The following is a 24684-nucleotide window of genomic DNA, read 5'->3' as shown; positions in this document are numbered from 1 at the left end:
TTGTTTTTGTTTTGTGTGTGTGTGTGTATGTGTGTGCGTGTGCGCGTATATGCTTGCAAATTAAAAGCTTTTTAAACACATCACATTCTTATCGCTAAATTTTCCTTAAGGGAGGAATGGTATGAACTTGTGTCTCCAAGATCAACCACTAATCATTTGAAACAAGTTCTTACAGCATTGTCCAGGCTGGTCTCAAATCCTTAGGCCAAGAATTTCTCCATCCTCAGCAGCCCAAGAGCTGAGACCACAGCTCTACACCACCATGCCCAGTTTACTAAAAATATTTTGAAATAAATAGTATTCTTTATAATTTTTATTTTTATTTAACATGTATGGGTGTTTTGCCTATGCACCAGGTTCACGCATTCTCCCAGAAGAGGGCACTTGATCCCTTGAGACTAGAGCTATACATGAATCTGAGCTGCAGGCTGAGTGGGTGCTGGGAACCAACTCTGCGTCCTCTGCAAGAGCAGCCAGCCAGTTCTCTTAACCACTGAGCCAGTCTTCTCTCTCGATCTCTCTCTCTCTCTCTCTCTCTTTCTCTCTCCCCTCCTTCTATCTTTTCTTTCTTTTTTTTTCCCCGAGACAGGGTTTCTCTGTGTTAACAGTTCTAGCTATCCTAGAACTTGCTCTGTAGACCAGGCTGGCTGTGAACTCACAGAGATCTACCTACCTCTGCCTCCCAAGTGCTGGGATTAAGGTGTGCACCACCACCTCCTGGTGTCTTTCCTCTTTTTAAGGGGATTATTTTATGCATTTTGTTGCAATAATGAAAAGCTAACTAATGTGCTTATTCGCTGATCTGTTTTCCTTTGACTAAAGAAAACTGACTATTCACCAGGCTTGGTGCATGTGGGTAATGCCAGCATTCAAGGAGAAGAGGAAGGAGGAACACAAACCCAAAGTCATGCTTGGCTGCATAGCTAGTTTGAGGTCAGCATAAGCCACATAAAACCTGTTTCAAGGTGTGAGGAGGAAAGAAAAAGTTCTAAAGGGAAGCTTCAGAAAGTAAACAACTCAAAAACCTCAGGAAGTCCCTGAGATTGACCAGATGAACCAGGCTTCTTCTTCCCCTGATTATACAAACAATGGGGACAGACTAGGTCGCTCCCAGCAGTCAAGCTGCCAGGAAGAGGCTGGGCTGAATGCAGCTGCCTGCAAGGCCTGCAGTGAGTTCCAGCATCCCAGCTTTCAGGAGCTGCCACTCATGCTGAGGTAAACTCTCAGCAGTGCAGCTGCTTTTGAGTCATTCTTATTCCTGTAAGCAACCCCAGACCCATACTCCTATAACTAACACCAGAAACTCAACTTGGGGGATATCCTGACTTTGGTCTGCCATTAATTCCCTATCTAGGGAGAGTAAATGTTGGCACAATCCCAGCCATAGGGCCACACAAGTGCCTTCCTTTCCAAAGCTCCCCCCACTTAGAAAAAAACCCAGCCTCACATGTAAGAACAAACAGAACAAAGCTGGATGGAGCGATGGCTCAGTGGTTAAGATCATTTGTTGCTCTCACAGAGGCCAATAGCTTAGGCTTGTCTCCAGCAAGCTCTTGCAACTTAACCCATTTTTATCAATCTATGTGCCCTGAGGCTCATTTACCTCATCTATGATTGTCCCAAGTTTTTCTCATGTATCTGGCTCAAGACTCCTCAGACTCTGCCCTTCTTCTTCCCTGAATTCTCTCTGCCCTGAAAATCCTGCCCACCTATCAGCTTTTTACTAACATTGGGAGTAACACATTTTCAGTGTATAGAAGGATTATTCCATAGCATTTCTCCCTTTTTGCCTAAATAAAAAAGGAAGGTTTGACTATAACATAGTAAAATTATATACAACAAAACAGTTAACAAGTAAGAATTGCAGTTTCACTATCCAAGCCATTTGTATTTGGAAAACTTAGAGGAAATATTCTTTTATTTATCTTAGTTTTATACCTAATTTATCTTTTTATCATAACTAGAAAAACTTTAAATCTAACTATTTAGTCTTTAACTCCATCAAAGAACCCAGAAGGGCAAAATGTTAGCTAATGACAAGGGCATCTGACTGCCTGAACAGCCACCCTATGTTCTTCTGTAACATTGGGACATCCTGCATTGGTCTACAGGCCTGGTATATCTGACAGACATTTCTGAGAAGCAGGGAATTTTGAAGGACTGTCCTTCCTTGTATTTACAAAGTTTGGCAGTTGCTTTTTTGCATCCTGCTGGCCATTTTGGACAGTATACTGTTAGCAAATGAGCCAAGGGTAGTTTCTTTGCCCAAACTGTTAGCTTTTGCCATAAAGAAAACAAATTCTGCCGGGCGATGGTGGCGCATGCCTTTAATCCCAGCACTCGGGAGGCAGAGGCAGGTGGATCTCTGTGAGTTCGAGACCAACCTGGTCTACAGAGCTAGTTCCAGGACAGTCTCCAAAGCCACAGAGAAACCCTATCTCGAAAAACCAAAAAGAAAAGAAAAGAAAACAAGTTCCATATAGCATTTCTTCAATGCCCATCATCTTCTTTTGAATCGAACTGGTGCTGTCAGGAACAGATATGCCTCATTGTCAAGAAAGGTATTATGTTATTAAAAAATTCTAAATGCCATATTCTGTAGGTCTTTGAAATGTTTGAAGACCATCTATCTATCTAAATATATCTGTGTATGACCTTGAAAACATACCTAACATGACTACAAGTTTGACTATTGTAAAAAGTTTGACTATTATAGTTGATTATTACTTGTATTTCTTTTTTGTTTTGTTTATTTTACATACCAATCCCAGTTCCCCCTTCCTTCTCCCCTCCAATTCTCCCTACTTTCCCCCACCCCACTCCCTATTTGCTCTTCCTACAGAGTAAGGCCTCCCCTGGAAGTCAACTAAGTCTGTACCATCACCTCATTGAGGCAGGACTAAGGCCCTCCCCCAGCCTAGGCTGAAAAAGGTATCTCTCCATAGAGAATGGGCTCTACAAAGTCAGTTCATGTGTTATGTGTGTAGATCCTGGTGCCACTGCCAGTGAGTCCACATGGTGCCCAAGCCACACCATTGTCACCTGCATTCAGAGGGCCTAGTTCAGTCCTGTGCAGGTTCCCCAGTTGTCAATCTAGAGTCAGTAAACTCCCACTAGCTTAGGTCAGCTGGTTCTGTGGGTTTCTCAATCATGTCTTGTCCCCTTTGTTCATATTAGCACTCCTCCCTCTCTTCAATTGTACTCTGGAAATTCAGCCCAGTTGTTAGCTGTGGATCTCTGCATCTGCTTCTGTCTGTTTCTGGATGAGGGTTTTAGCTTCTCTGGGGTTGTGGATTGTGGGATGGTTATCCTTTGCTTTATGCCTAGTATCACTTATGAGTGAGTACATACTGTATTTGCCTTTCTGGATCAGGATTACCTCACTCTGGATGGTTTTATTTCTAGTTCTGTCCATTTGCCTGCAAATTTCAATATGCCATTGTTTTTTATTGCTGAGTAATACTCCATTGTGTAAATGTACCACACTTTTTTATCCATTCTTCAGTTGAGAGGCATCTAGGTTGTTTCCATGTTCTGGACAATGCTACTGTGAACAGAGCTGAGCAAATGTCCTTGTTGTGTGAATGTCTTCTTTGGGTATATGCCCAAAAGTGGTATTGCTGGGCCTTGAGGTAGACTGATTCCTAATTTTTTTGAGAAATCACCATACTTATTCTCTCTCTCCTTTTTTTTTTTTTTTTTTGTTGTTGTTGTTTTGTTTTGTTTTGTTTTTCAAGACAGGGTTTCTCTGTAGCTTTGGAGCCTGTCCTGGAACTAGCTCTTGTAGACCAAGCTGGCCTCCAACTCACAGAAATCCGCCTGCCTCTGCCTCCCGAGTGCTGGGATTAAAGGTGTACGCCACCACTGCCCGGCCACCATACTTATTTCCAAAGTGGCTATATAAGTTTGCACTCCCATCAGCAATGCATGAGTGTTCCCATTACTCCACATCCTCTCCAGCATAAGTTGTCATCAGAGTTTTTGATTTTAGCCATTCTGATCAGTGTAAGATGGTATCTCAGAGTTGTTTTGATTTGTTTCCCTGATGGCTAAGGATGTTGAACATTTTCTCAAGTGTCTTTCAGCCATTTTAGATTCTTCTGTTGAGAATTCTTTGTTTAGGTCTGCACGTCATTTTTTAATTGGATTATTTGAAATTTTGATATTTAGTTTGTTGAGTTCTTTGTATATTCTGGAGATTATCCCTCTGCCTGATGTGGGGTTGGTGAAGATCTTTTCCCATTCTGTAGGCTGTCATTTTGTCTTGTTGACCATGTCCTTTGCTTTATTTACAGAAGCTTTTTGGTTTCAGGAGGTTCCATTTATTAATTGTTTTTCTCAGTGTCTGTGCTACTGGTGTTATATTTAGAAAGTGCCAATGTGTTCAAGGGTACTTTCCAATTTCTCTTCTATGAGGTTGTTTCTCTCAGTGTGGCTGGCTTTATGTTGAGGCCTTTGATCCATTTGGACTTGAGTTTTGTTCATGATGATTAATCTGTATTTTTAAATGAGCTGCATAAACACAATACTCCAATCAAGAGAAGAAACATACATATAATAAAACAAAATTGACATTAAATGTGTATCAATAAACCAAAGTTCATATCAATGTAAAATATTTTGAGATTGATAGTTGTTTTCTGTTTAAAGCAGATTCAGTAATCTACCCTTTTTCCTATCATTCCTACATCATATTCCTCTTTTTTCCTTTAGAAAGAAATCTTTGAATTTAACTCTTTTGTTTAACTTTTTTTAAGAAATATGACCAATAACAATTTGTAACCAACACCCTTAAATATAACAAATGTCCATAGCCCAGTGTTGTGGGACAATGGTCTTTTATCCTGTTACTTGTATTATTTTTAATAAAATGCTGATTGGCCATTAGCCAGGCAGGAAGTAGAGTGGGGCAATAAGAACAGGAGAATTCTGGGAGAGGAAAGCTTAGTCTCCAGTCATGACCCAGCCACAGAGGAAGCAAGATGTGACTGCCTTGCTGAATAAGGTACCGTGCCAGGTGCTGAAGACAGACAAGAATAATGGGCTAACATAAAATGTAAAAAAGAGTTAATAAGAAGCCTGAGCTAGTAGGCCAATCAGTTTATAATTAATGTAGGCCTCTGTGTGTTTATTTCGGACTAACAGATATGGGACCTAGCAGGACAGAAACTCCAGACAACAGCCCATCTTTTGAGAATGTGGGCACTGATTTTTCTAGTCTGTGTCCTGTTGTTTGAGAGTGCTGGTATCTTTCAGGGAACCTTGAGAAAATTAGGATAATGAGAAAATTAGGGAAATTAGGATAATTAAGCTTGGGCTAGAGTAAACTGTGAGGCTGGACCATCTCAGCCAGCATCCTTCAAGCTGTCTTTGATGCAGAATTCTGAGGAGACTGTAGCAGAGGCACCTGCACCATTCATTTCATTGGTGCTTGGTCCCCTTGTTCTGAAAATACATAAACTTTTAAAGGTAACATACATAGCTGTATTAAATCAAGTGTATATTGTGTGTTATATACAAGTTAGCCAAAGGTGATTTTTTTTTATTTTGTTTTATGGTTTGAACAGGTAAAATATAGGCTACATGTTTTGTAAGGGTTTTTTTAGGTTATTTCTTTATGTTTGTAGCCAGGATTTTCAGGGGGTCTTCCCTGATCAAACCTGATCATCTTCAACCTTTAACAAATCCACAGCCTTTCATTTTCTATGAGGACAAAAACATAACCTCTTCCCCAAAGTAAAATATCTTTGACTTCCATTTAGAAGTCAAGACATTTTAAAATTATATAGGTTGGTTTAATCCATATGTTTACATAACCCGATGTGTCTTAGCAACTGTCATTCCTTCATTAGCAATCAGAAAATTCAAAGGCAACAAACAAAATAACATACAGGATCCAGACTCTCTGTGTATTTCCCATCTTTATGTGGCTTATTATATTTTTGTTACTTTAATCCTATTTTAAGGACTTTATTATTTTTAAACTATTTTTTCTGTGACTGTCTATACCATTTTTCTTTTCTCTCTGGAGGAACTCACTCTGGAGGCACTCACTCACTCTGGAGGAACTCACTCTGGAGACACTCACTCACTCTGAAGGCATTCACTCTGAAGGCACTCACTCATTCTGGAGGCACTCACTCACTCACTCTGGAGGCACTCACTCACTCACTCTGGAGGCACTCACTCACTCTGGAGGAACTTACTCTGGAGGCACTCACTCACTCTGGAGGGACTCACTCACTCTGGAAGGACTCGCTCACTCTGGAGCACTCACTCACTCTGGAGGCACTCACTCACTCTGAAGGAACTCACTCACTCTGGAGGCACTCACTCACTCTGGAGCACTCACTCACTCTGGAGCACTCACTCACTCTGGAAGGACTCACTCACTCTGGAGCACTCACTTACTCTGGAGGTGCTCACTCACTCTGGAGGCACTCACTCACTCTGGAGGCACTCACTCTGGAAGCGCTCATTCACTCTGGAGGCACTCACTCACTCTGGAGGCACTCACTCTGGAAGCTCTCATTCACTCTGGAGGCACTCACTCACTCTGGAGGGACTCACTCACTCCAGAGCACTCACTCACTCTGGAGGCACTCATTTACTCTGGAGGCGCTCACTCACTCTGGAGGCACTCACTCACTCTGGAGGCACTCACTTATTCTGGCATCTCAAGCCCACAGGCGACAGCTGAGCTTGAGGGACATGAGACTAGGAAGCTGCATTTGGTCCCATTTTTGTGTGTTTGGAACCTTTTCTTAAGCTTTTTTAGATTTTATATGGATGTGTGTGGCCATGCCCCATGCTAGAATGCCATTTGTAGGTGGAATTTTTGTGTCCTGCCAGCCGATTCCCCAAATAACCACCCAGCGACTTATTATTAATTGGAAATCTTCAACGGATAACTTAGGCTTGTCTCCATTACAGCTCTTACAACTTAAATTAACCCACTTTTATTCATCTATGTGTTGCTCCAAGGCTCATTCACTTCATCTATGAGCTCCTCATGTTGCTTCTTCTGAGTCTATCCTGCAGATCCTCAGACCCTGCCCTTCTTCCCAGCATCCCCTCTGCCCCAAATATCCTGCCTAGCTATTGACCAATCAGCTTTTTATTAGTAATAAAAGCAACACATTTTCCCAGTGCACAGAAGGAGTATTCCACAGAAGGAAACCTCAAAGTCCACCCCTTCAGTGACACACTTCCTCCAACAAGACCACACTTGTAGCTCCTGCTCTATGCACTACGGTACGGTTCGCGAGTCGGGCAAGGGGCTGGAGATTGAAGCACACACAGACACACAGAGACACGGGTAACACCAAGTCGCGAGTCGGGCAAGGGGCTGGAGATTGAAGCACACACAGACACACAGAGACACAGGTAACACCAAGAATGCCCCCTTTATTTTGTTCCAGGGCAGCTTATGTAGGGTCTCCTTCCACACCCTAACTCTCAGCTACAAGCCCACCAGAAACCACTCCCCTGCCATCAGGAACTCCTGGGAGTCTTGTGCTCAGAGCAGCTGCAAAACAAGTTGTTTGCTCAGAAAAGCTGCAAGTATGGGAAAACAGAGTTGTTTACTCTGGTAGGCAGGGGAGACACAGGAAATTCAGGGTCTGGGGGTCCACAGTCCCCAACACATACTCCAAAAAATCTTGCCTCTCCATATGAGATTATGGAAGCCAATTGCAGTCAAACTGCTACAAAACCAGAGAATGGTTTACAGCAGTAATTGATCTTTTATATCCTAGGGATTGAACTCAGGTATTCAGACCGTGTGACCATGTGTCTGCCCTCTTCCTGAAAGCCTTTTACTTGGCTTTTATTTTGATATGATCTCACTTAGTTGCCCGCGCTGGACTTGAACCTAGGCTGTAGCCCAGGTTGGCCTTGAACTTGGGATCCTTCTACCCCAGCCTCCCGAGTGGCTGGGGCGATAAGTCCACGCTACCACCCCTGCCAGCAAGGAGGGAATTCTCTCACAGGCACCTCAGCCCAGGAGCAAGGGTTAGAAGCCCACGCTGGAGTTCGTCACTGGAAGAGCGTCAACTTTTCCTGTGAACTTGTCAGATGTGGTGACACACACCTCTAAACCCATCACCTGGGAGGCTGAGGTAAGAGGGCCAGAATCCCAATGTCCTCGGCTATATAGGAAGTCAGAGGCCATCCTGGACTACATGAGACCCTGTCTCAAAAAAAAATAAGAATAAAAAATTTAAGGAGCTGAGGAAATGCTGAAGGAAGACCCCAGACTCAAGCAGATGCAAAGACGAAGAACCTTTATTCTACAGAAACTTCCAGCATGCGTGCGGGGTCGAACACCTGTACAAAATGGCAACGACCCAGGGAGGAGCACGCAGGCTCCTTTTAAACACCGCCAGGGGAATTTTGGGGATGGTAGGTCATCTCAAGCACAATTGGTTCAGCAAGCAGCAGTTGCATTAGTATACTCATAATTGGCTGAGGTTTTATCTTTGGACATACTTGGGTAAGTTCCAAGGAGGTTGCAGGACTGTCCTTGAGATGTTGTAGGGCTGACTCAGGCCTTGTTCCTTCTCTCTCCCTCATCCCTGTTGTCAGGGTGTTTTGGTTAGCAGCCCTTTATTTAAGAAACTGAGACTTAGACCCTGCTTGTGAAATGGAGGAAGTTTAGACTTCTCAAAATAGTATCAGTTATAGTTCATTTTTTGTTCTTTTCTCAAATATCAAAAAGAAAGAAGTGGCCTGTGCGCTGTCACACACATTTATGGAGTTTTTATTTCAGTTTTATTTATTTTATATGTATACATGTTGTGTCTGCATGTCTATCTGTGTATCATGTGTGTGCCTGATGCTGGAGGAATACAGAAGACGTCATCAGATCCCTGGAACAGGAATTACAGACAGTTGTGAGCCACCATGTGGGTGCTGGGAATTGAACCCTGATCCTTGGAAGAGCAGCCAGGGCTCTTAACCTCAGAGCCATCTCTCCAGCCCTGTTTCTCGGTGATTTGTTGTTTGTTTGTTGTGATCTGGTTTACTGTGTGAGACAGCGTGTAACTTTTTTTTTCCTTTAGCTTCTCAAGACAGGGTTTCTCTGGCTGTCCTGGAACTTACTTTGTAGACCAGGTTGGCCTTGATCTCACGGAGATCTGACTGCCTCTGCCTCCCAAGAGCTAGAATTAAAGGCATGAGACACACACACGCACACACACACACACACACACACGACACATTAGTCTAACTCTTCAGCACAGCTGGCTTTGAACTCACTGCAAGCCTGCAAGCCTGCCTGTGCTCAAAATCCTACTTCAGCTCCCAGAGTAGCTGGGGTTAAGAGGCCTTGAGGCCCAGCAGGCTGCTTTGTGCTCTGGTTAGCGGGTGATGTGTTTACTCTTCAGGCTAAGTGAACTTTTGAACTTAACTATTTTTCTTTCTGCAAGATCAGAGTCCTTTCTTGATAAACTCTAAGCACACTCCTGCTCACTCTGGCAAGCTGGTCTGAAAGCCACCTCTCACAGCAGAAAGGCCAAGGCCCTACCCCACCCCCAGATTAATCTTGTTTGATTTTTATTTCCTGTTTCTGTGGGGCTGGGGATTGAACCCAGAGCCCTGTGCATGCTAAGCCAGCATAATATTGCTGAGGTAAACCTCTGTTCATATTATTATTTTAATTGCTTGCAAGCATGCCTGCATGCGTGCCTGTGTACATGCGTGTGTTCATGCGTGTGTGTGTAGCTGAGTTCTTGTGTGTACACATCAGGGCTCTCAGAGGACAACTTGTGGGAACTGGTCTTCTCTTTCCATCACGTGGGTCTTAGGGATCAAACTCAGGTTGCCAGGCATGGCAAGTGCCTTTACCCACCTTGCCATCTCACAGGCCCTTCTTCTAAATTTTTTTCAATTATTGTTGTTTCTATTTTGTTTTGAGACAGGGTCTCACTACGTAGTTCTGGTTGGCCTGGAATTTGCTGTGTGGACCAGGCTAGCCACAAATTTCCAGAGACACACCTGTCTCTGCCTCCCCAAGTGCAGAGACATAAGGCACACACCATCATACCTAGCTCCCTTTCCTCACTTATTATTGTGTGTGTGAATATAAATATATAAGTGTGTGTGTGTGTGTGTGTGTGTGTGTGTGTGTGTGTGTGAAGTTGGTTACCCATGCACACTGCATGTGGAGGTCAGAGTACAATGTTGAGAAGTCAGTTCTTGCCTTCCACAGATCTGGGGCTGGAACTCAGATTTTGTCAAATGTGTACTCTCCAGTCCTGGACTCTCAATCCTTAACCCTCATGAAACAGGACAGAACCCCTGTTTTCAGCTTTTAAAGTGCTGTATTTTTGCTGGGGGTATAGCTCAGTTGGCAGAGTGTTGACCTAACATTCATGAAGCCTTGAGTTCAAACCTCAGCACAGCATAAACCAGGCCTGGTAATGCACATTGGTAATCCCAGAAAGTGGAGGCAGGAGGATCGGAAGTTCAAGGTCATCCTTTGTTACATAGCTCGTTTGAGGCCAGCCTGGGCTATAGAAGACCCTCCTATCACAGCAGCTCCCAACCTGTGGGTTGAGATCATCGGATGGTCTTAGGAACCGAGACACCACTCAGTCACAAGATTACAGTTATGAGTGTAATGAAATGAAAATACATGTATGATTGGAGCTTCCTAAGTCCACCAGAAATGTGTTTTTCCTATTGTCATGACCCATGGATTGAGAACTGCTGCCCTATTTTTTTTTTTAATTCTGTGTTTCAGAGCTGGAGTGTATCTCATACCCCAGCGGCAGGGTGCGTGCCTAGACTGTGAGCCCTTGGGATGCAATGCTCAGCACAGCAGGTAAGCAATACACACTCAGTGTTCTGGCACAGACCTGTAATCCTGGCACTTGGGGAGACTGAGGCAAGGGAACAATAAGTTCCAGTCACATATAGTGAGTTCTAAGCTGGTATATACTACATCCCGAGATCTCACACAAAACCTTTATTCAACGGTCCTTTATCATCATGACATCCTTGGGGTGGAGATTTCGTTTTGTTTCCAGCTTTCTTCCCTAGAGAGAGTCAGAGAAGCTCTCTCTGAACTTTTAGCTGTCACATTTTGTCATAGAGTTCAGTCCAATTTGCCACCTAACTGACAAATTGACCAAAACTACCAAAAACAGCAGAACAAGAATGTTCGATGTCTTTCTTTTTTTTTTTTCTGTCATACATTGCATGATAAAAGGGAATATTATAAGAAAATTAATTTCTGGGAGACATATTGGGACAACTCACAAAGGAAAACTAAAAAGTCAATTCTAGCTTCACGGTATTCAGTAAATCTCAGCTGGAAAGAAGAAAAGCTGAATTCCCTGTCTGCATGATGGCCAAAGATGAGTCCTTGATACCTGAGTTCCATGACAGGATGCCCTGCCATTTCCCTCTCCTCCTGCGGCCCTGAAGTCAGCCAGAACCAGATTAGAAACATGCTTTATTGTAAGTAAATAAAGGGCGCCAAGGGCTATAAATGTAATCTCAAGCAGGTAAAAGAAAGGGAAGAAAATTTAAGCTATCCTTGTGGAAAGGCGCAAGACAGAAGGGCCTCTGCCATGCTGTTACCGGTAGCAGACGGGAACTCACAAGTGAATCAGCAGCCTGTGACCAGACCCTCCCTCCACCCGGGAGGATGACGCAGGAGTATGATTAGCACTGAACAATCTGGACAATCAAGTCCAGTGCTAATCAGACTCCGGCATCTTCTCTCCATTGTTCTGAGAGAATGGTACTGTCGCGCGGATCTGAGAGCAATGAGCTTGCGGTGCCTTAGAGGGGCTGGCGGTGCCCGCGGGTTAGTCTTGACCAGGGACACTATTCTCCTGCATAGTTTCCAGTATCCAGCCCATGTAGTTCTTTACCTTCGTGTAGATCCCATAGGTCCCACACTTCTTCCCCCAGGACACCAAGCCTGCCACATAGAATTTGGGATCCTGTACATTGGGGACCCGCAATGCAAAAGCCCCGCCGCTGTCCCCCTGACAGCTATCAACACCCTTCTCTCCAGCACAGATCATGTTGCTGGTGAAGACATAGTCCTCTGCCCTCACTCTGGGGTTCTCCTCTTTCACCTGCTGGCACTTCTCTAAAGAGGTGACAGGTAACTTTGCCCCTTTGAGGTTGAGAACAATATTTCTCCTCTCTGTTCGGCCCCACCCTGAAATCAGCCCCAGGTCACCCTCGGAGAGATCATACTCTGGGGAGGTGCCTGGCAGGCAGATGGGAGAGACGGTGGGCCCCATTTTCACGGGGTCTTTCAGTCGCACCAATGCGATGTCATTGTCAAAATTTGTCCGTGTGCTTAGGTCATCCCCCAGTTTCCAGTCCGGATGAATAAACACACGTTCGGAGGTGAGCTTCTGGACATTGTTCAGATGTTCCATTCTCACAGACGTGGACCCCACGTACATGGACGGGTCGGGATTTCCCTCCACGACATGGGCCGCCGTCAGCACCCAGTACTCATCAATGAGAGCCCCGCCAGCCCGTGGGTACTCAAAGAAGACTTGCCAGGGAAAATTCTCAATCTCCGCGGGGGATCCTCCGAAGATCCTCTGATATGTTTTAAAGGGCTTAGTGGGTACTCCACAGACTGGATGGGAATAAGAACAAGACAGGGAGGTGCAGGAGGTGAGGCTGGCCTCTGGAAAACTCAGCCACCCAATTACTGTTCCCAGTGGGTGGCCGAGTTCTCCAGCATGTCTTCGTCGATGTCAGTTGCTCAACTACCTCCACATTTGACTTATCCTAGAATGGTACTTTGAATGTCATTGGCCCCCAGAAGCTTATAGGGAGTGGCACTGTTAGGAGGTCTAGCCTTGTTGAAGTAGGCATGGCCTTGTTGGAGGAAGTGTGTCACTGTGGGGACAGGCTTTGAGGTCTCCTATGTGCAAATTCTTCCCGTTGGTGTGGATCAGGATGTAGAACTCTCAGCTTCTTCTCCAGCACTTTGCCAGCATGCCACCATGGCCCACCATGGTGACAATGGGCTAGACCTCTGAACTGTAAGCCAGCCCCAATTAAATGTTTTTCCTTTATAAGAGTTGCTGTGGTCATGGTGTCTCTTCACAGCCAGAGACACCCTAAGTAAGACACCTAACCTCCCCTGAACAGCAGGCTTATGGTCGAGATTGGCTCAACAGGAGGCTTACGTGAACAACTGAACCAAACGAGCTAGCACTTCCCACTCTCCACAGTTTGACTCACAGCCTCTCTGAGGCACACTTCACGCCCAGGCTTGGCACACGAGGCCAGAGACCCAACTAGAAGGTCATGCTGGGAAACTTTAACCCCACCCAGACTGGAAGCAGGCTTTCTACCCCCACAACGTGCTCAGATGAAGCTCTTATCTAGAGGGTGTGGAGGGAGGGGTCTCACTATGTAGCCTAGACTGATCTCACCATCCTATCTCAGCATCCAGAGTGCTAGGATTCCGGCTGCACACCCCAGCACCCCGCTCTGCTAGTGTGGTTTGATCTGTAGTTCCCTAATGCCTAATATGATACCAACTGTTGATGCTGGAAGACTTTCTCATTTCCCTTCAAGTCAGCCTGAGTTGATACAGATGAAGGAACTCCAGAACCCAGAGTTACTACCATACTCCACTCTGAGGTGCCAGGATCAAGTCCTTTCCTGAGAGGTTAGCTATTTCCACGTGATACCCGCTCCCCTCATGGACATCTATGGCCTCTACCCACACCGCAGCCCGATTACCTGGAACACATTTGGGCAGCTCTATACCCAGCTCATCATTCACCCAGCTCCCGTTAGCAGCACAGCGATACTCCCCTGGAATAACACAAGGAACACAGGTCACACTCGGCACATCTCTCCTGCATCCTCCATTTATACAAAGATTCTCTGGACATTGAAAGGAGAACCATATCCAATCAGCTCGAAAAGAACCTTCGCCCAGGAGTGATGGCACTGGCACTTAGGAGGTGGAAGCAGGAAGGTCCAGGCCAGCCTGGGCTATGTGAAACTCCATTTCAAAAACAATGAATGGAAGCAGAGGTGGGGAGCGGGAAGGGGATAGCCCAGGCTCGCCTTGAACAACTGCTACCTTACAAGTGTTAGGATTACACACCTCCATCACCGTGTCTGCCCTGCAAATTCTACATGAAAGAACTGGTCCAAAGTCAGATAACCACGTGAAGTGGATGCTGCAAAGGAATTTCTGCTGCAGCTGTGACATGAAGCCACTGACCTCTATGACCCCCCTTCAATGATCCCTGAAAACATACCCTATCCCACAAGCCAACTGTGTCCTTAGACTAAGCCAAAAGGATGACAGTGTCTACTCTTTCTCACTTCTCTATAAACTCTCTCCAACCAGAGAGACATGGCAATCACCCCTCCACCTCGTTCACGTTTCTCCTCTCTCTCTTCTTCCGGTAGAAGAAACTTACCGCCATGTTCACTGTGTTCCATGTAATAATGAGGCTCCTCGCATGAGTAGTGAATGACAGAACCAAATAGAGTATCTTCTGTATCGTCAACTTTACCATTCTCAATGGGTTCTGGAAGACCACAGTCCACAGCTACAAGAAGCAGGGAAATGGACAGTCAGGACAGTCATTTTCTCCCAGGAAGAGTTAGGGGCCCCATTCGCTCCTCACTCTTCCTCAGCCACATCCATAACCACACCCATGGTGAATCTTCCAACACCAGCTCTTTTGTGGCATCTTCTCTAACCCAATTCTCCAGCCCACTGAGACCTGTCAATCCAGACGGCCCTTGAAAGAAGCCAGGAGGAACCTAGTTCTCTGATCGGCAGAGGCACCTACGAGAGCCCAGAATATACTCCCTTAGACTTCTCGACTCCATACTCCATTGCCCCTTTCTTTAGAAGAAACACGTTAGTCTAAGTGGCGTAGGACTAGACAAGAGCTAGACAATCCTCCATTATAGGCTTAAAAAAAAAACCCACATGCCATTCTCTCACAAGCCTAAAAGGAAACCATGCACTTGAATTGTGATGGGCCGATTATCCCGTTCCCTTTGGGAAGGGCAAGAGGAGCTCCACTTTGAAGGAACACCTACGCTGGCATTGTAGTCTGGAATTGCTCCACTGCCCATTGCTTTGACAAGTAGAATAGAAGAACGTTGAGCCAACGTTTCCCTGGAGAAAAACAGATGTCAACATCAATTTAGAAAAGCATATGGAAAATCAAATCCAATAACTCAATTGATCTCAGGCCTTCGATCAATGAAAAGTCCTCATCAAAAGAGGCTTGGGGCATCTTTAGAAGAATAACTCTGAGCACCCAGGAGCTGGGGCTGGAAGAGAGCCCTGCCCCAGCATTTCAGCTCCCTTCCTGAGGAAGATTGAGGGTGGAGAGGGCAAGATGGCCCCGGAGCTCCAGACCTCACCGGAAGGACGAACAATCTTCAGCCGTTCCTTCTATGGTTGATCTGGCAGTGACAGCCTCCGGCACCCAGATGTCTGATCTGGAGCCAGAGACCAGAGAGAAGCCTCAATGGTACTTTACCTCCACAACCTCAAACCCCTCCATGCAGGATATCTTCACCACATCTTTAAACACGTATTTTGCCTTTTCAGGCTCCCAAATAGAATCGGCGGTGATTTCTCTGGGACAAGGGATTGCTTGAGGAGGACAGAAATGAGATTTTACTAAATGGTCGGAAACTGTGTGCCATGCTACATAATTCTCACTTTTCTGAGACAGGGTCGGGGGTCTCTCTCCCTCTCTTTCTCTCTCTCTCTCTCTCTCTCTCTCTCTCTCTCTCTCTCTCTCTCTCTCTCCCTCTCTCTCTGTATACCCTAGGCTAGACCGGAACTTGCTATGTAGCCAGGCTGGTCTCAGACTTGTAGTAATCCCCCTGCCTCTCCTCCTCCAGTGCTGTAATTATAGCTGTGTAATACTGTTCTCAAACAGTCCCACTCTTCAGAGGGGCTGGCGTACCAATGCAGAGGCCAGGAGGACACTGGATGCCTGCTCTATCAATCACTCTCTGCCTTACCCTCTTGTGATTGGGAGAATCTCACTGTAGCTGGAGCTTGCCATTTCTGCCTAGGCTAGCTGGCCACCAAAACCCAGTGATTCCTCTCTCTCTGCCCATCCACTCCCAAACACAGCGGTTACAAACACACATGGTTTTGCCTAGATTTTTCTGTGGTACAAGGATGCAAACTCAGAGCTCATACCTGCCCTGCAAATGCTCTCCCCTGTCTCCCATCTCCCGTCCCATTTTCATACTTTCTAAAATCTTCCGCTGTCCTCAATTCTAATGTCTACTGTTCCAATATGGCAGAGGTGTAAACGAATATGATGTCACTAATTAGCTACCCCACTCCCCGTTGTCTGTGTTTTCAAGACTCGCTTAAAGGTTATTAATCAGACAACAATCAATTTGTTTTGATTCTACACGTCCAAAGAATTTAGTATCACCAATCAAAAAGGCCCTTTTAGCTACTCACGGTCTCCATGGTAACGAAGTTTCCAGCCCTTCCTTTGCCCTGTTAGGTCAGTTTGAAAGACAATATCAAGAGTATTGCTCTGGGTTTCAATAGTTAGTGGCCCAGGGAATCCATTGCCACAGTAAGGACCAAACTGTTGATTCTTTGCAGCGAACTGAAAGGAAACAATGTAATAAAATCAGAAGAGAGAAAAATCTAAAGGAAGAAATTGAATGGGGGTGTGAAAATGAAATGATTGGCACAGGATAAAATCAGAAATAAGCAAATGAACAAAAAGATTCGCAAGAGGAAAGATTATTTAAATTCCAAAAGCTGGACCTGATGGCGCAGGCCTGTGATCACAGCTAGTTGGAAAAGACAGGAGAGTTATAAATTAAGGCCAAATTGGTCAGTTTAATGAGAATATGTGCCAAAATAAAGACTAGAGAGAATATAGAAAGGGCTGCAAATGGAACTCAAAAGTAGAGCAGTTGTCTAGCATGTGTGAGGTCAAAGGTGCAGTCCCCAGTTCAGGAAGGAATAAGAGGGAGAGAGGGAGAAAGAAATGAAAAGAAGAAGAAATCTCTCACTAGGTGTGCTGGCTAACATCTGTAATCCTGGCACTCACAAGAATCTCTCACTAGGTGTGCTGGCTAACATCTGTAATCCTGGCACTCACGGGAACCTCTCATTGGTGTGCTGGCTAACATCTGTAATCCTGGCACTCACGGGAACCTCTCATTGGTGTGCTGGCTAACATCTGTAATCCTGGCACTCACGGGAACCTCTCATTGGTGTGCTGACTAACATCTGTAATCCTGGCACTCACAAGAATCTCTCACTAGGTGTGCTGACTAACATCTGTAATCCGAGCACTCACGAGAATCTCTCACTAGATGTTCTGGCTAACATCTGTAATCCTGGCACTCAAGAGAATCTCTGACTAGGTGTGCTGGCTAACATCTGTAATCCTGGCACTCACGGGAACCTCTCATTGGTGTGCTGGCTAACATCTGTAATCCTGGCACTCACGGGAACCTCTCATTGGTGTGCTGGCTAACATCTGTAATCCTGGCACTCACGGGAACCTCTCATTGGTGTGCTGACTAACATCTGTAATCCTGGCACTCACAAGAATCTCTCACTAGGTGTGCTGACTAACATCTGTAATCCGAGCACTCACGAGAATCTCTCACTAGATGTTCTGGCTAACATCTGTAATCCTGGCACTCAAGAGAATCTCTGACTAGGTGTGCTGGCTAATATCTGTAATCTGAGCATTCAGGAGAGTCTCTCACTAGATGTGCTGGCTAACATCTATAATCCTAGCACTCAAGAGGCTGGGGTGGGAGGAGTTTTTGAGAATTTTGAGGCAAGCCTGGGCCACATAAAACTCTGCCTTAAACTGGGAGCTGGTGGCACAGACCTTTGATCCCAGCACTCAGGAAACAGAGGCAGGTGGATCTCTGAGCTCAAAGCCAGCCTGGTCTACAGGGTGAGTTCCAAGAAAGCTGGGGCTACACAGAGAAACCTTGTCTCAAAAAAACAAAAACAAAAACAAACTTGCCTTAAGGGAGAAGCAGGGTAAGGATTAACTGAGAGGGAGAGGAAGAGGGGAACGAAGGCCTGTGGTAGGGTGTTTGCCTGCAGGTGAAGGCCAGAACCGCAGAGGAGGAGGCTGCATGAGAAGTCTTGGCAATCTAATGAGTTGGGGTGGGAGCCAAATTCATCATCTACTACGCACAACTAAACTGTCCTGGCAGTTCCCCTCTGAGTCAGCTGGCTCCACATCAAAATCTTCTCTCCGGATGGTCACCACCACTCGGAACCCTTTCTCCAACCGAATCTGGTAGTCACACCTTGAGTTCTCCGGGTATGAATTGGGATAATTGGGACTTGTGATCTCTCCAATCAGGGCAGTGAATACATTCCCACTACAATTGACTACAGAAGAAAAAAATAAAAAAGGAGAAAGGACCAATCAAATATAGGGACAAACAAGAAGTCCCACCCTCTTCTAGTCTTCTTGTCCTAAGTCCCCAGAGTCCCCAGTGAAGCCTCCATGAGCAGCAATGACCCACAGGGCTTATGAGGAGAGCTAGCCAATGCCTGTGCAGTGTCACTTGGCTTGTGACAGAACTTTCTAGAGTCGCCAACAGTCTCTTTACAGTCATCTATCTCTGTTCCATTTAGCTAACTTTACCTTGAGGCCTTGTGCTGGGGTTTGGACTTTAAATATCTCTCAGAGTGGCACATGCTAAGGGCTCGGTCACCGGCCCGTGACACTACTAGGAGATGATGGGATCTTCAGGAGGTAGGGAAGTTAGGTCACTGGGTTCTGGCCCTTGGAAGGGGCACTGGTACCCCTGCCCTTCTTCTCCCCTCCCCAGCTGCCCTGAGGTGAGTCACTTTACACTACCAGCTGTCTGTCTCCCTTACGTGGTGCTCTGCCACACCACGGACACCAAAACAACGGATCCAACTGACCAGGGATTGAAACTGCTAGAACCGTGCACCAAAATAAACATCCTATCCCTCTGTTTATCTCGCCTTCCGCAGCAGTGGAAAGCTAAGACACCTCATCTTCTCCCCTCACCTCCACCTCTGAGGCTCCCACTCGGTTTATGGACAGCTAAAAACAGGTGCCATTGGAAGGGAAAGCCTAATCAAAGTGGAAGGACGGACTAAGCCCTCAACCCACTCTAAATCCTAGGGAACATGAAGACCTCTTGATGCCAGGCTCACCCCCGCAATTCCGCTTGTCTTCATAGAGGAAGTATTCTGGGGGACAAGAGCAGAAGTAGCCACCAATGAAGTTATTGCAGAAGTGGCTGCAAGGGACATCTGTAAAATCTGTGCATTCATTGACATCTGCAAAGAGAAGAGAAAATTCAAGGTCAAGGACCAAGATCTAAAAGGAAGAATGTTGTTAAGCCCAGCTCTGTAAGGATGAGAAAAAACAGAAAAGTTGTACTGCTTAAATGCTCTCAAACTCCCAGGCATGGTGGCTCATGCTTGTAACACCGGTATTCGGATGGCTGAAGCAGAGGACTGTGACCTCCAGGCCAGCCTGGGCGACAGTGTAAAACCATTTCCCAAAGAAAAAGAGAGAGGAGGGAAAGAAGGAAAGGAAGGAGGGAGGGAGGAAGAAAGGGAGGATGGGAGGAAAGGAGGAAGACTCTAATGCTCAGAAAGCATCACGGAAGAGGGGCAGAAAGAAGGCAAGGGCCAGAGGAAGGGATGGAAGTGCTGGGACAGTGTCTTCAGCCTCTCAGACTCACTGCAGCTGTTATGACCTGCACAAGACTGTGCTGTCAATATCCTGTCACAGAGTGGGGAGGGACTCGTAAGGCCCCACCCTCCCTGAGGATGGGTAGGCAACTAATTCATCGCTGGAGGAAAGAGGCATTTTCTTCAGTGGTGTAGCCACGGGTCAAGTGCCCACGCTCCCATAAGTAACCCCACGACAAGCTCTTGTGCAGCCCTAATGAAACTCACCTAGACATAAAAAAGACACACAAGCAGAAGATGGGAGAAAGGAATCAGTAGAAGGGATGAGAGAGGGGAAAGCGGACAAGCTTTGACAAACGAGTATGAAAATACCAGAATGAAGCTAATTATGATGAATAGCTAGCACATGTTAATGAGAAGGAGTTGGGAGGGGGCAGAGATGTGGCTCAGTGTTAAGAGCAGTGGCTGCTCTTCCAGAGGACCTGGGTTCAATTCCCAGCACCCAGAAGGCAGCTCACAACTGTCTGTAACCCCAGTCCAAGGAGTCCAACACCTTCTGCTGAACTGTTGAGACACTGCATGCAGTGTGCATCCAAGCAAGAAAACACCTACACACATTAAATTTAAAAATTAAATATTTAAAAATAATAAAAAATTTAAAACATTTTAACTTTTAAGTATTTATTTATTTATTTATTGCGTGTGGTATTTTACACTACATGCATGCCTGGTGCCCTTTGAGGTCAGAGGAGAGTGTTAGACGCTCTGGAATCGGAGTTAGCAACAGTTTTCAGTAGCCATGTGGGTACTGGGAACTGAACCCTGGCCCCCTACAAAAACAGCAAATGCCCTCAACTCCTGAGCCATCTGGCCAGCCCCATGTTTTAACAGCTGTAAACACTATGAGGACAGTCTCACTCTAGATTACCTTTCTGAAGTGCAGTTCAGAGCTATGTCATGCCATTATACTTCTGTGAAGACGCTCGCTCTGTGAGAAACCCTGACTTCTCTTGCCTACAAAATATGCAACACCCTGCCCAGTTGGCACATGCTGTGACTCCAGAACCCAGAGACTGAAGCAAGAGAATCAGGAATTCAAGGCCAGCCTGGGCTACAAGAAAAACTCTTGTCTGGAAAAAAAAAAATCCATGCCAGAGACAACACTGAAGTAAGTACAGACGTCATGATGGTGGTGTCATGATGGTGGTGTCCTCTGGGAAGAGGTGTTAGTGCCTTTGCCACCGCATAGGAAGCATAGAACAGTAAAATCTGTTCTAACTTCATTTTAACCTGGAGATAGATGCAGAAGGACCTAGGATCTGAAGACTTGAGCGCATCAGAGTGCTCCCTAGTCTTTCTTACACAGTTCTTGGCAGGTTATTAACATTCTCAGTTTCTACTTTTTCTCCAGTCCTGAGGTTTCTCCAAGAGCCTTACAGAGGCTAAGGAAGCTATATCACTGAGCTATAGCCCCAGCCCTTTTTTCTGATATTTTTTAAAATATATGATCATTTGTAGCCCAAGCTGCCACTGAGTTCCTGATCCTCCTGCCTCTACCTCTTCTACCTCCTTAGTATTGGAATTACAGGTGTGTGCTGCCATGCCAGAATTTCCAGCCCTCTTTTTCGTTTTTCTTTAAAGAAAAAAAAATGGGAAACAGGGTCTCTCTCTACAGATAGCCCTGGCTGTCCTGGAATTCACTCTGTAGACCAGGTTGGCCTCGAACTCACAGAGATCTGCCTGCCTCTGCTCCTGAATGTTGGGATTAAAGGCATTTGCCACCACACCAGGCTTAAATTTGCATTTATGACTTATTATATTGCACATGTATGTGCATGCGTGTGTGCATGATGGAGGCATGTCACAGAACTCCCATGAAGGTCAGAGGACAAGCTTATGGAGTCATTTACTCCTTCTACTTTGCATGGAACTGGGGCTCAAACCTGGGCTTACACGGCAACCATCTCACCAGCTCTCTTTTAACTTGGAGGATTGATTTGGAGGACAGGATCTTACTAGGCTGCCCATGCTAACATTGCATTCACAGTCATGTATCTCAGCCTCCCAAGTGTACGTAATTACAGACCTGCGCCAACAAGCCCAGATCCTTATCGTTATGTGAAAATAATGGTGCCTACCTTGTCGAGTTGAGCTGAAGATTCTGTTGGTGTAAGTAAGCCTTCTGATACAGTACGAACTTCGCCGTGGTTCTCACCCGATTACTGCCAGCTATCTGCCATTCCCATTACTACCGCTAACATGTGATAAAGTGCTTGAATTTCACCAAGGCAATTCATGGACAGACCCAGGGCAAGTCCACGATTGTTAAAGATATAAACAGCCCAGGGCATGATGGCACATACCTGCACACTGAAGGGGAGACTTGAGAGCTTGAAATGTGGCCTGCCTGGGCCACATAGTAAAATCATGACTCAAAACAAGTCAGAACGGAATCTTCATCTAATACCATGTGTGGAATTTTCCGTGCTTCTCGTCTATTAGTTGGATCAGTGTGTCACATACCGAGAGTGATGTCTTACCTACGGCAGCGTAATACGCAGCAAAGCCAGTGAACCGTTCTTCGTTGGAGAAGTCTGACTTAAAGATCACCTGGACTCTATTGTTCGGGATTTGAAACTCTTCCACAATGGGGGAGTTGGCATTCTTGCTGGTCCTCTTTCCACAGAGTCTCCCTTCCTCGACACCCCCTGAGATTATCTAAGAGAACAGTCAAATTTAGAAGTAAAAATGGACAGAGAGACTAGAACCGCATTATTCACCATTATTCCCAATCTCCACGCCAAAACATACACACACACTCACACACACACACCCGCCGCCCCCAGTGCTGTGGATCAAACTCATGCTTGGCAAGTACTCTACCACTGAGCCATGCCCCCAACCTATAGGACAGTGCCCCCATCCCTCTCTACCCATCCAGCTCTCTTCCTCGTACGCTCATAGAATTACCTGCACTGAGTCATATTCACACTTCTCTGACAGCTCCAGGTCCAGATGGGTGAAGTAGAGGCGAACTCCAAACCCTTCTGGAACTTCTATGTCCCACGTTTTCTTGATCTCATTGGGGTACGCCTGAGGATAGTTAGGGGACAGGATCTCCCCATGCATGGTAGGCTCAGCAGAAACTGATGCCAAAACAGAGAACAAGACAATGCACCTGGAAGAGAAGTGGGGAACGCAGGTACCAATGCTTCATGCAGAACTCTGGCGTCTGTCCGCAGGAGACCAAAGGGGAAGGGCAAAGGCAGCCGGTGTGCCATAGCATAGACTTGGAATAAATATATAAAAAGTTAAAACTCGGGCTTCAGATCTGAGCTCTGTCTTGAGAAGATGGGAAGCCTCATGTGGCAGTCCTGTGTGGAAGCCCCACTCTCTGGGGGCAGAGGAAGGATGGTGAGGTCCATGCCAGCCTGGGCTACAAAGTGAGCCCTGTCTCAAAAACATGAAAGAGCAGAAGAATGTGGGGATGGAGTCTGTGCACATTTCTGTAGACACTTACCACGTCTCCTGTGATTTGCCCATGGCTCTCTGGTTCTCTGGACCTCTGACCCTGGAGCTAAAGGGTAGCCGGCCTGGTTGTCTTTGCCTGACAAATATAGGCACCTGCTTTAGGGGTGATGGCCACCCAGCGCTCAGTGTCCCCTTTGAAAGAATACCAGACAGATAACGTTCTCATCGGTAACCGTCACCACAGGAGACCTGTTCTCTCACGCCCTCCCCTGTGCGATTTCAACTGACTTCCTAGACCAGCACTGTGTCTCCCCCACCTCCCATAGCATCCAGGAGCCATCTACCAATAGTTCTGCAAACAGATGAGGAGCTTCTCCCTATCTTTTGTGTTGCTCTCCACCAGCTCCTGACCCCTTGCATCAGATGCTCTGTATTTCCACCCAGGTCTGTCCATCCTAAACGGCCAGCCACCTGGGACTGTTGCCATTCCCTGCTGTGGAAGCCAGCCTCTTTGACATACTTATTGCAGGTGCTTCTGCAGCTGCCCCAATGACCCCTGGTGGAAGCTTCTTTCCATAGGGTCAGGGACCTTCCTTAGGGACCTTGGGGGAAGGCTAATCAGAAGGAAAGTGTTGCCCCTGCTGTGACAGGGCCACCAGGGAGAAAGGGACAGCTGACAAGAGGCTATGTCTTATTTTAATTTTCTGAAGTTGGTTTGTTTCGTCCTTTTTAAAAAGCAAGATGTCTTCCCAAGTTCCCAGAAAAGTCTTTCAGAAATTGTCTTTACCCCTGAAAGCACTGCTATATGGGAAGATGAAGCCGGTGTTGGGACGGGGTTCAGCGTATGAGAAGCCGTGCCTATATCCTACCCTTGTTCCGAGTTCCTTCCAGCCCTCCACCTTTGCTCCCAGCCCTGCGCTACACGGTTCCCTGCCGTTTCCTGTCTTCAAGGTTTGCCTTTTAAAGTTGTTACCTTCGGGAGCTGATGGGAACACGTGGCTCAGTCTCCTCTCCTGCCACTGGCCATGCTGTGAAGACCCTGCGGCTCCAGAGGAGTCAGCCTCTTCAGGAACCTCCGCCCGACCTCCCTGTTCTGTCTGCTCCTAAGATTCCCTAACGGAGTGTGCATGTCCGAAATTCCCTGTTCCAAAACAGAGGGGGCTGGGAGACCACACCAGGGCAGGGTAACTCAGCCTTGATCTTAGAGCGCCCTCTGCTTTCAGAATAAGAACTGCATCGGTCTCCCGGAGCTGAGAGATCCCGCTATCCAGAGCTCTCTGGAGACAAGAGGAATGGGGAATTCTGAGATTGCCTAATTCTCTCTTTCAGCCAAAGGGCGTGTTTCACAGCTTTCGGCGAAGTCAGGTGATTTATCTTAAAAGCGGGGAGGGCTTAATAAAAAGGGGGAAAGCTAAACTCAAAAAGTCCAACCCTTTCTGTGAGTCACAAGTAACGGAAAGTCACTGTTTGAAGGCAATGGAAGCAAGAAGGCTCAGCTGGGGAAGGAGCCTGCCCCCAACCAAGCCCAAGAACCTGAATTC

General features: G+C 46.2%; 1 protein-coding gene across 2 annotated transcripts; it reads right to left on the bottom strand.

Annotated features, from left to right (window-relative positions):
- Positions 1-11440: 11440 nt before the first annotated feature.
- C1s (complement C1s) lies at positions 11441-24316 on the bottom strand. 2 transcript variants are annotated; one of them, XM_057793043.1, is made up of 12 exons: positions 24117-24316; positions 23193-23335; positions 22643-22850; positions 22213-22390; positions 19187-19312; positions 18186-18385; positions 16463-16616; positions 15513-15628; positions 15064-15142; positions 14430-14561; positions 13735-13809; positions 11441-12613 (listed from the first exon to the last, which is right to left on the bottom strand). In XM_057793043.1, exons 2-12 carry the CDS (start codon positions 23213-23215, stop codon positions 11817-11819), a joined length of 2088 nt encoding a protein of 695 aa, XP_057649026.1. In that variant the 5' UTR covers positions 23216-23335; positions 24117-24316; the 3' UTR covers positions 11441-11816. The 2 variants fall into 2 exon arrangements, with proteins under 2 accessions (XP_057649026.1, XP_057649035.1); XM_057793052.1 differs by having other exon boundaries at positions 23193-23279.
- Between the last annotated feature and the right edge of the window lie 368 nt (positions 24317-24684).

Source organism: Chionomys nivalis, chromosome 1 (assembly GCF_950005125.1).
Source record: "Chionomys nivalis chromosome 1, mChiNiv1.1, whole genome shotgun sequence".
Taxonomy (NCBI): domain Eukaryota; kingdom Metazoa; phylum Chordata; class Mammalia; order Rodentia; family Cricetidae; genus Chionomys; species Chionomys nivalis.
Note: the sequence above shows the minus strand (reverse complement) of the source record. Positions and strands in the feature narration are given on the sequence as shown.

What these genes read in the sequence shown, in the direction of transcription:
- C1s (XM_057793043.1), bottom strand. Translation starts at nt 23,215, where the DNA reads ATGGGCAAATCACAGGAGACGTG. An exon ending in ACTTCGTTACCATGGAGACC is followed by an intron (nt 15,629 to 16,462) that starts GTGAGTAGCTAA and finishes GTCCTCCTCAAG; the next exon opens with CAATCCCTTGTCCCAGAGAA. An exon ending in GGAACACAGTGAACATGGCG is followed by an intron (nt 13,810 to 14,429) that starts GTAAGTTTCTTC and finishes GTGTTATTCCAG; the next exon opens with GGGAGTATCGCTGTGCTGCT.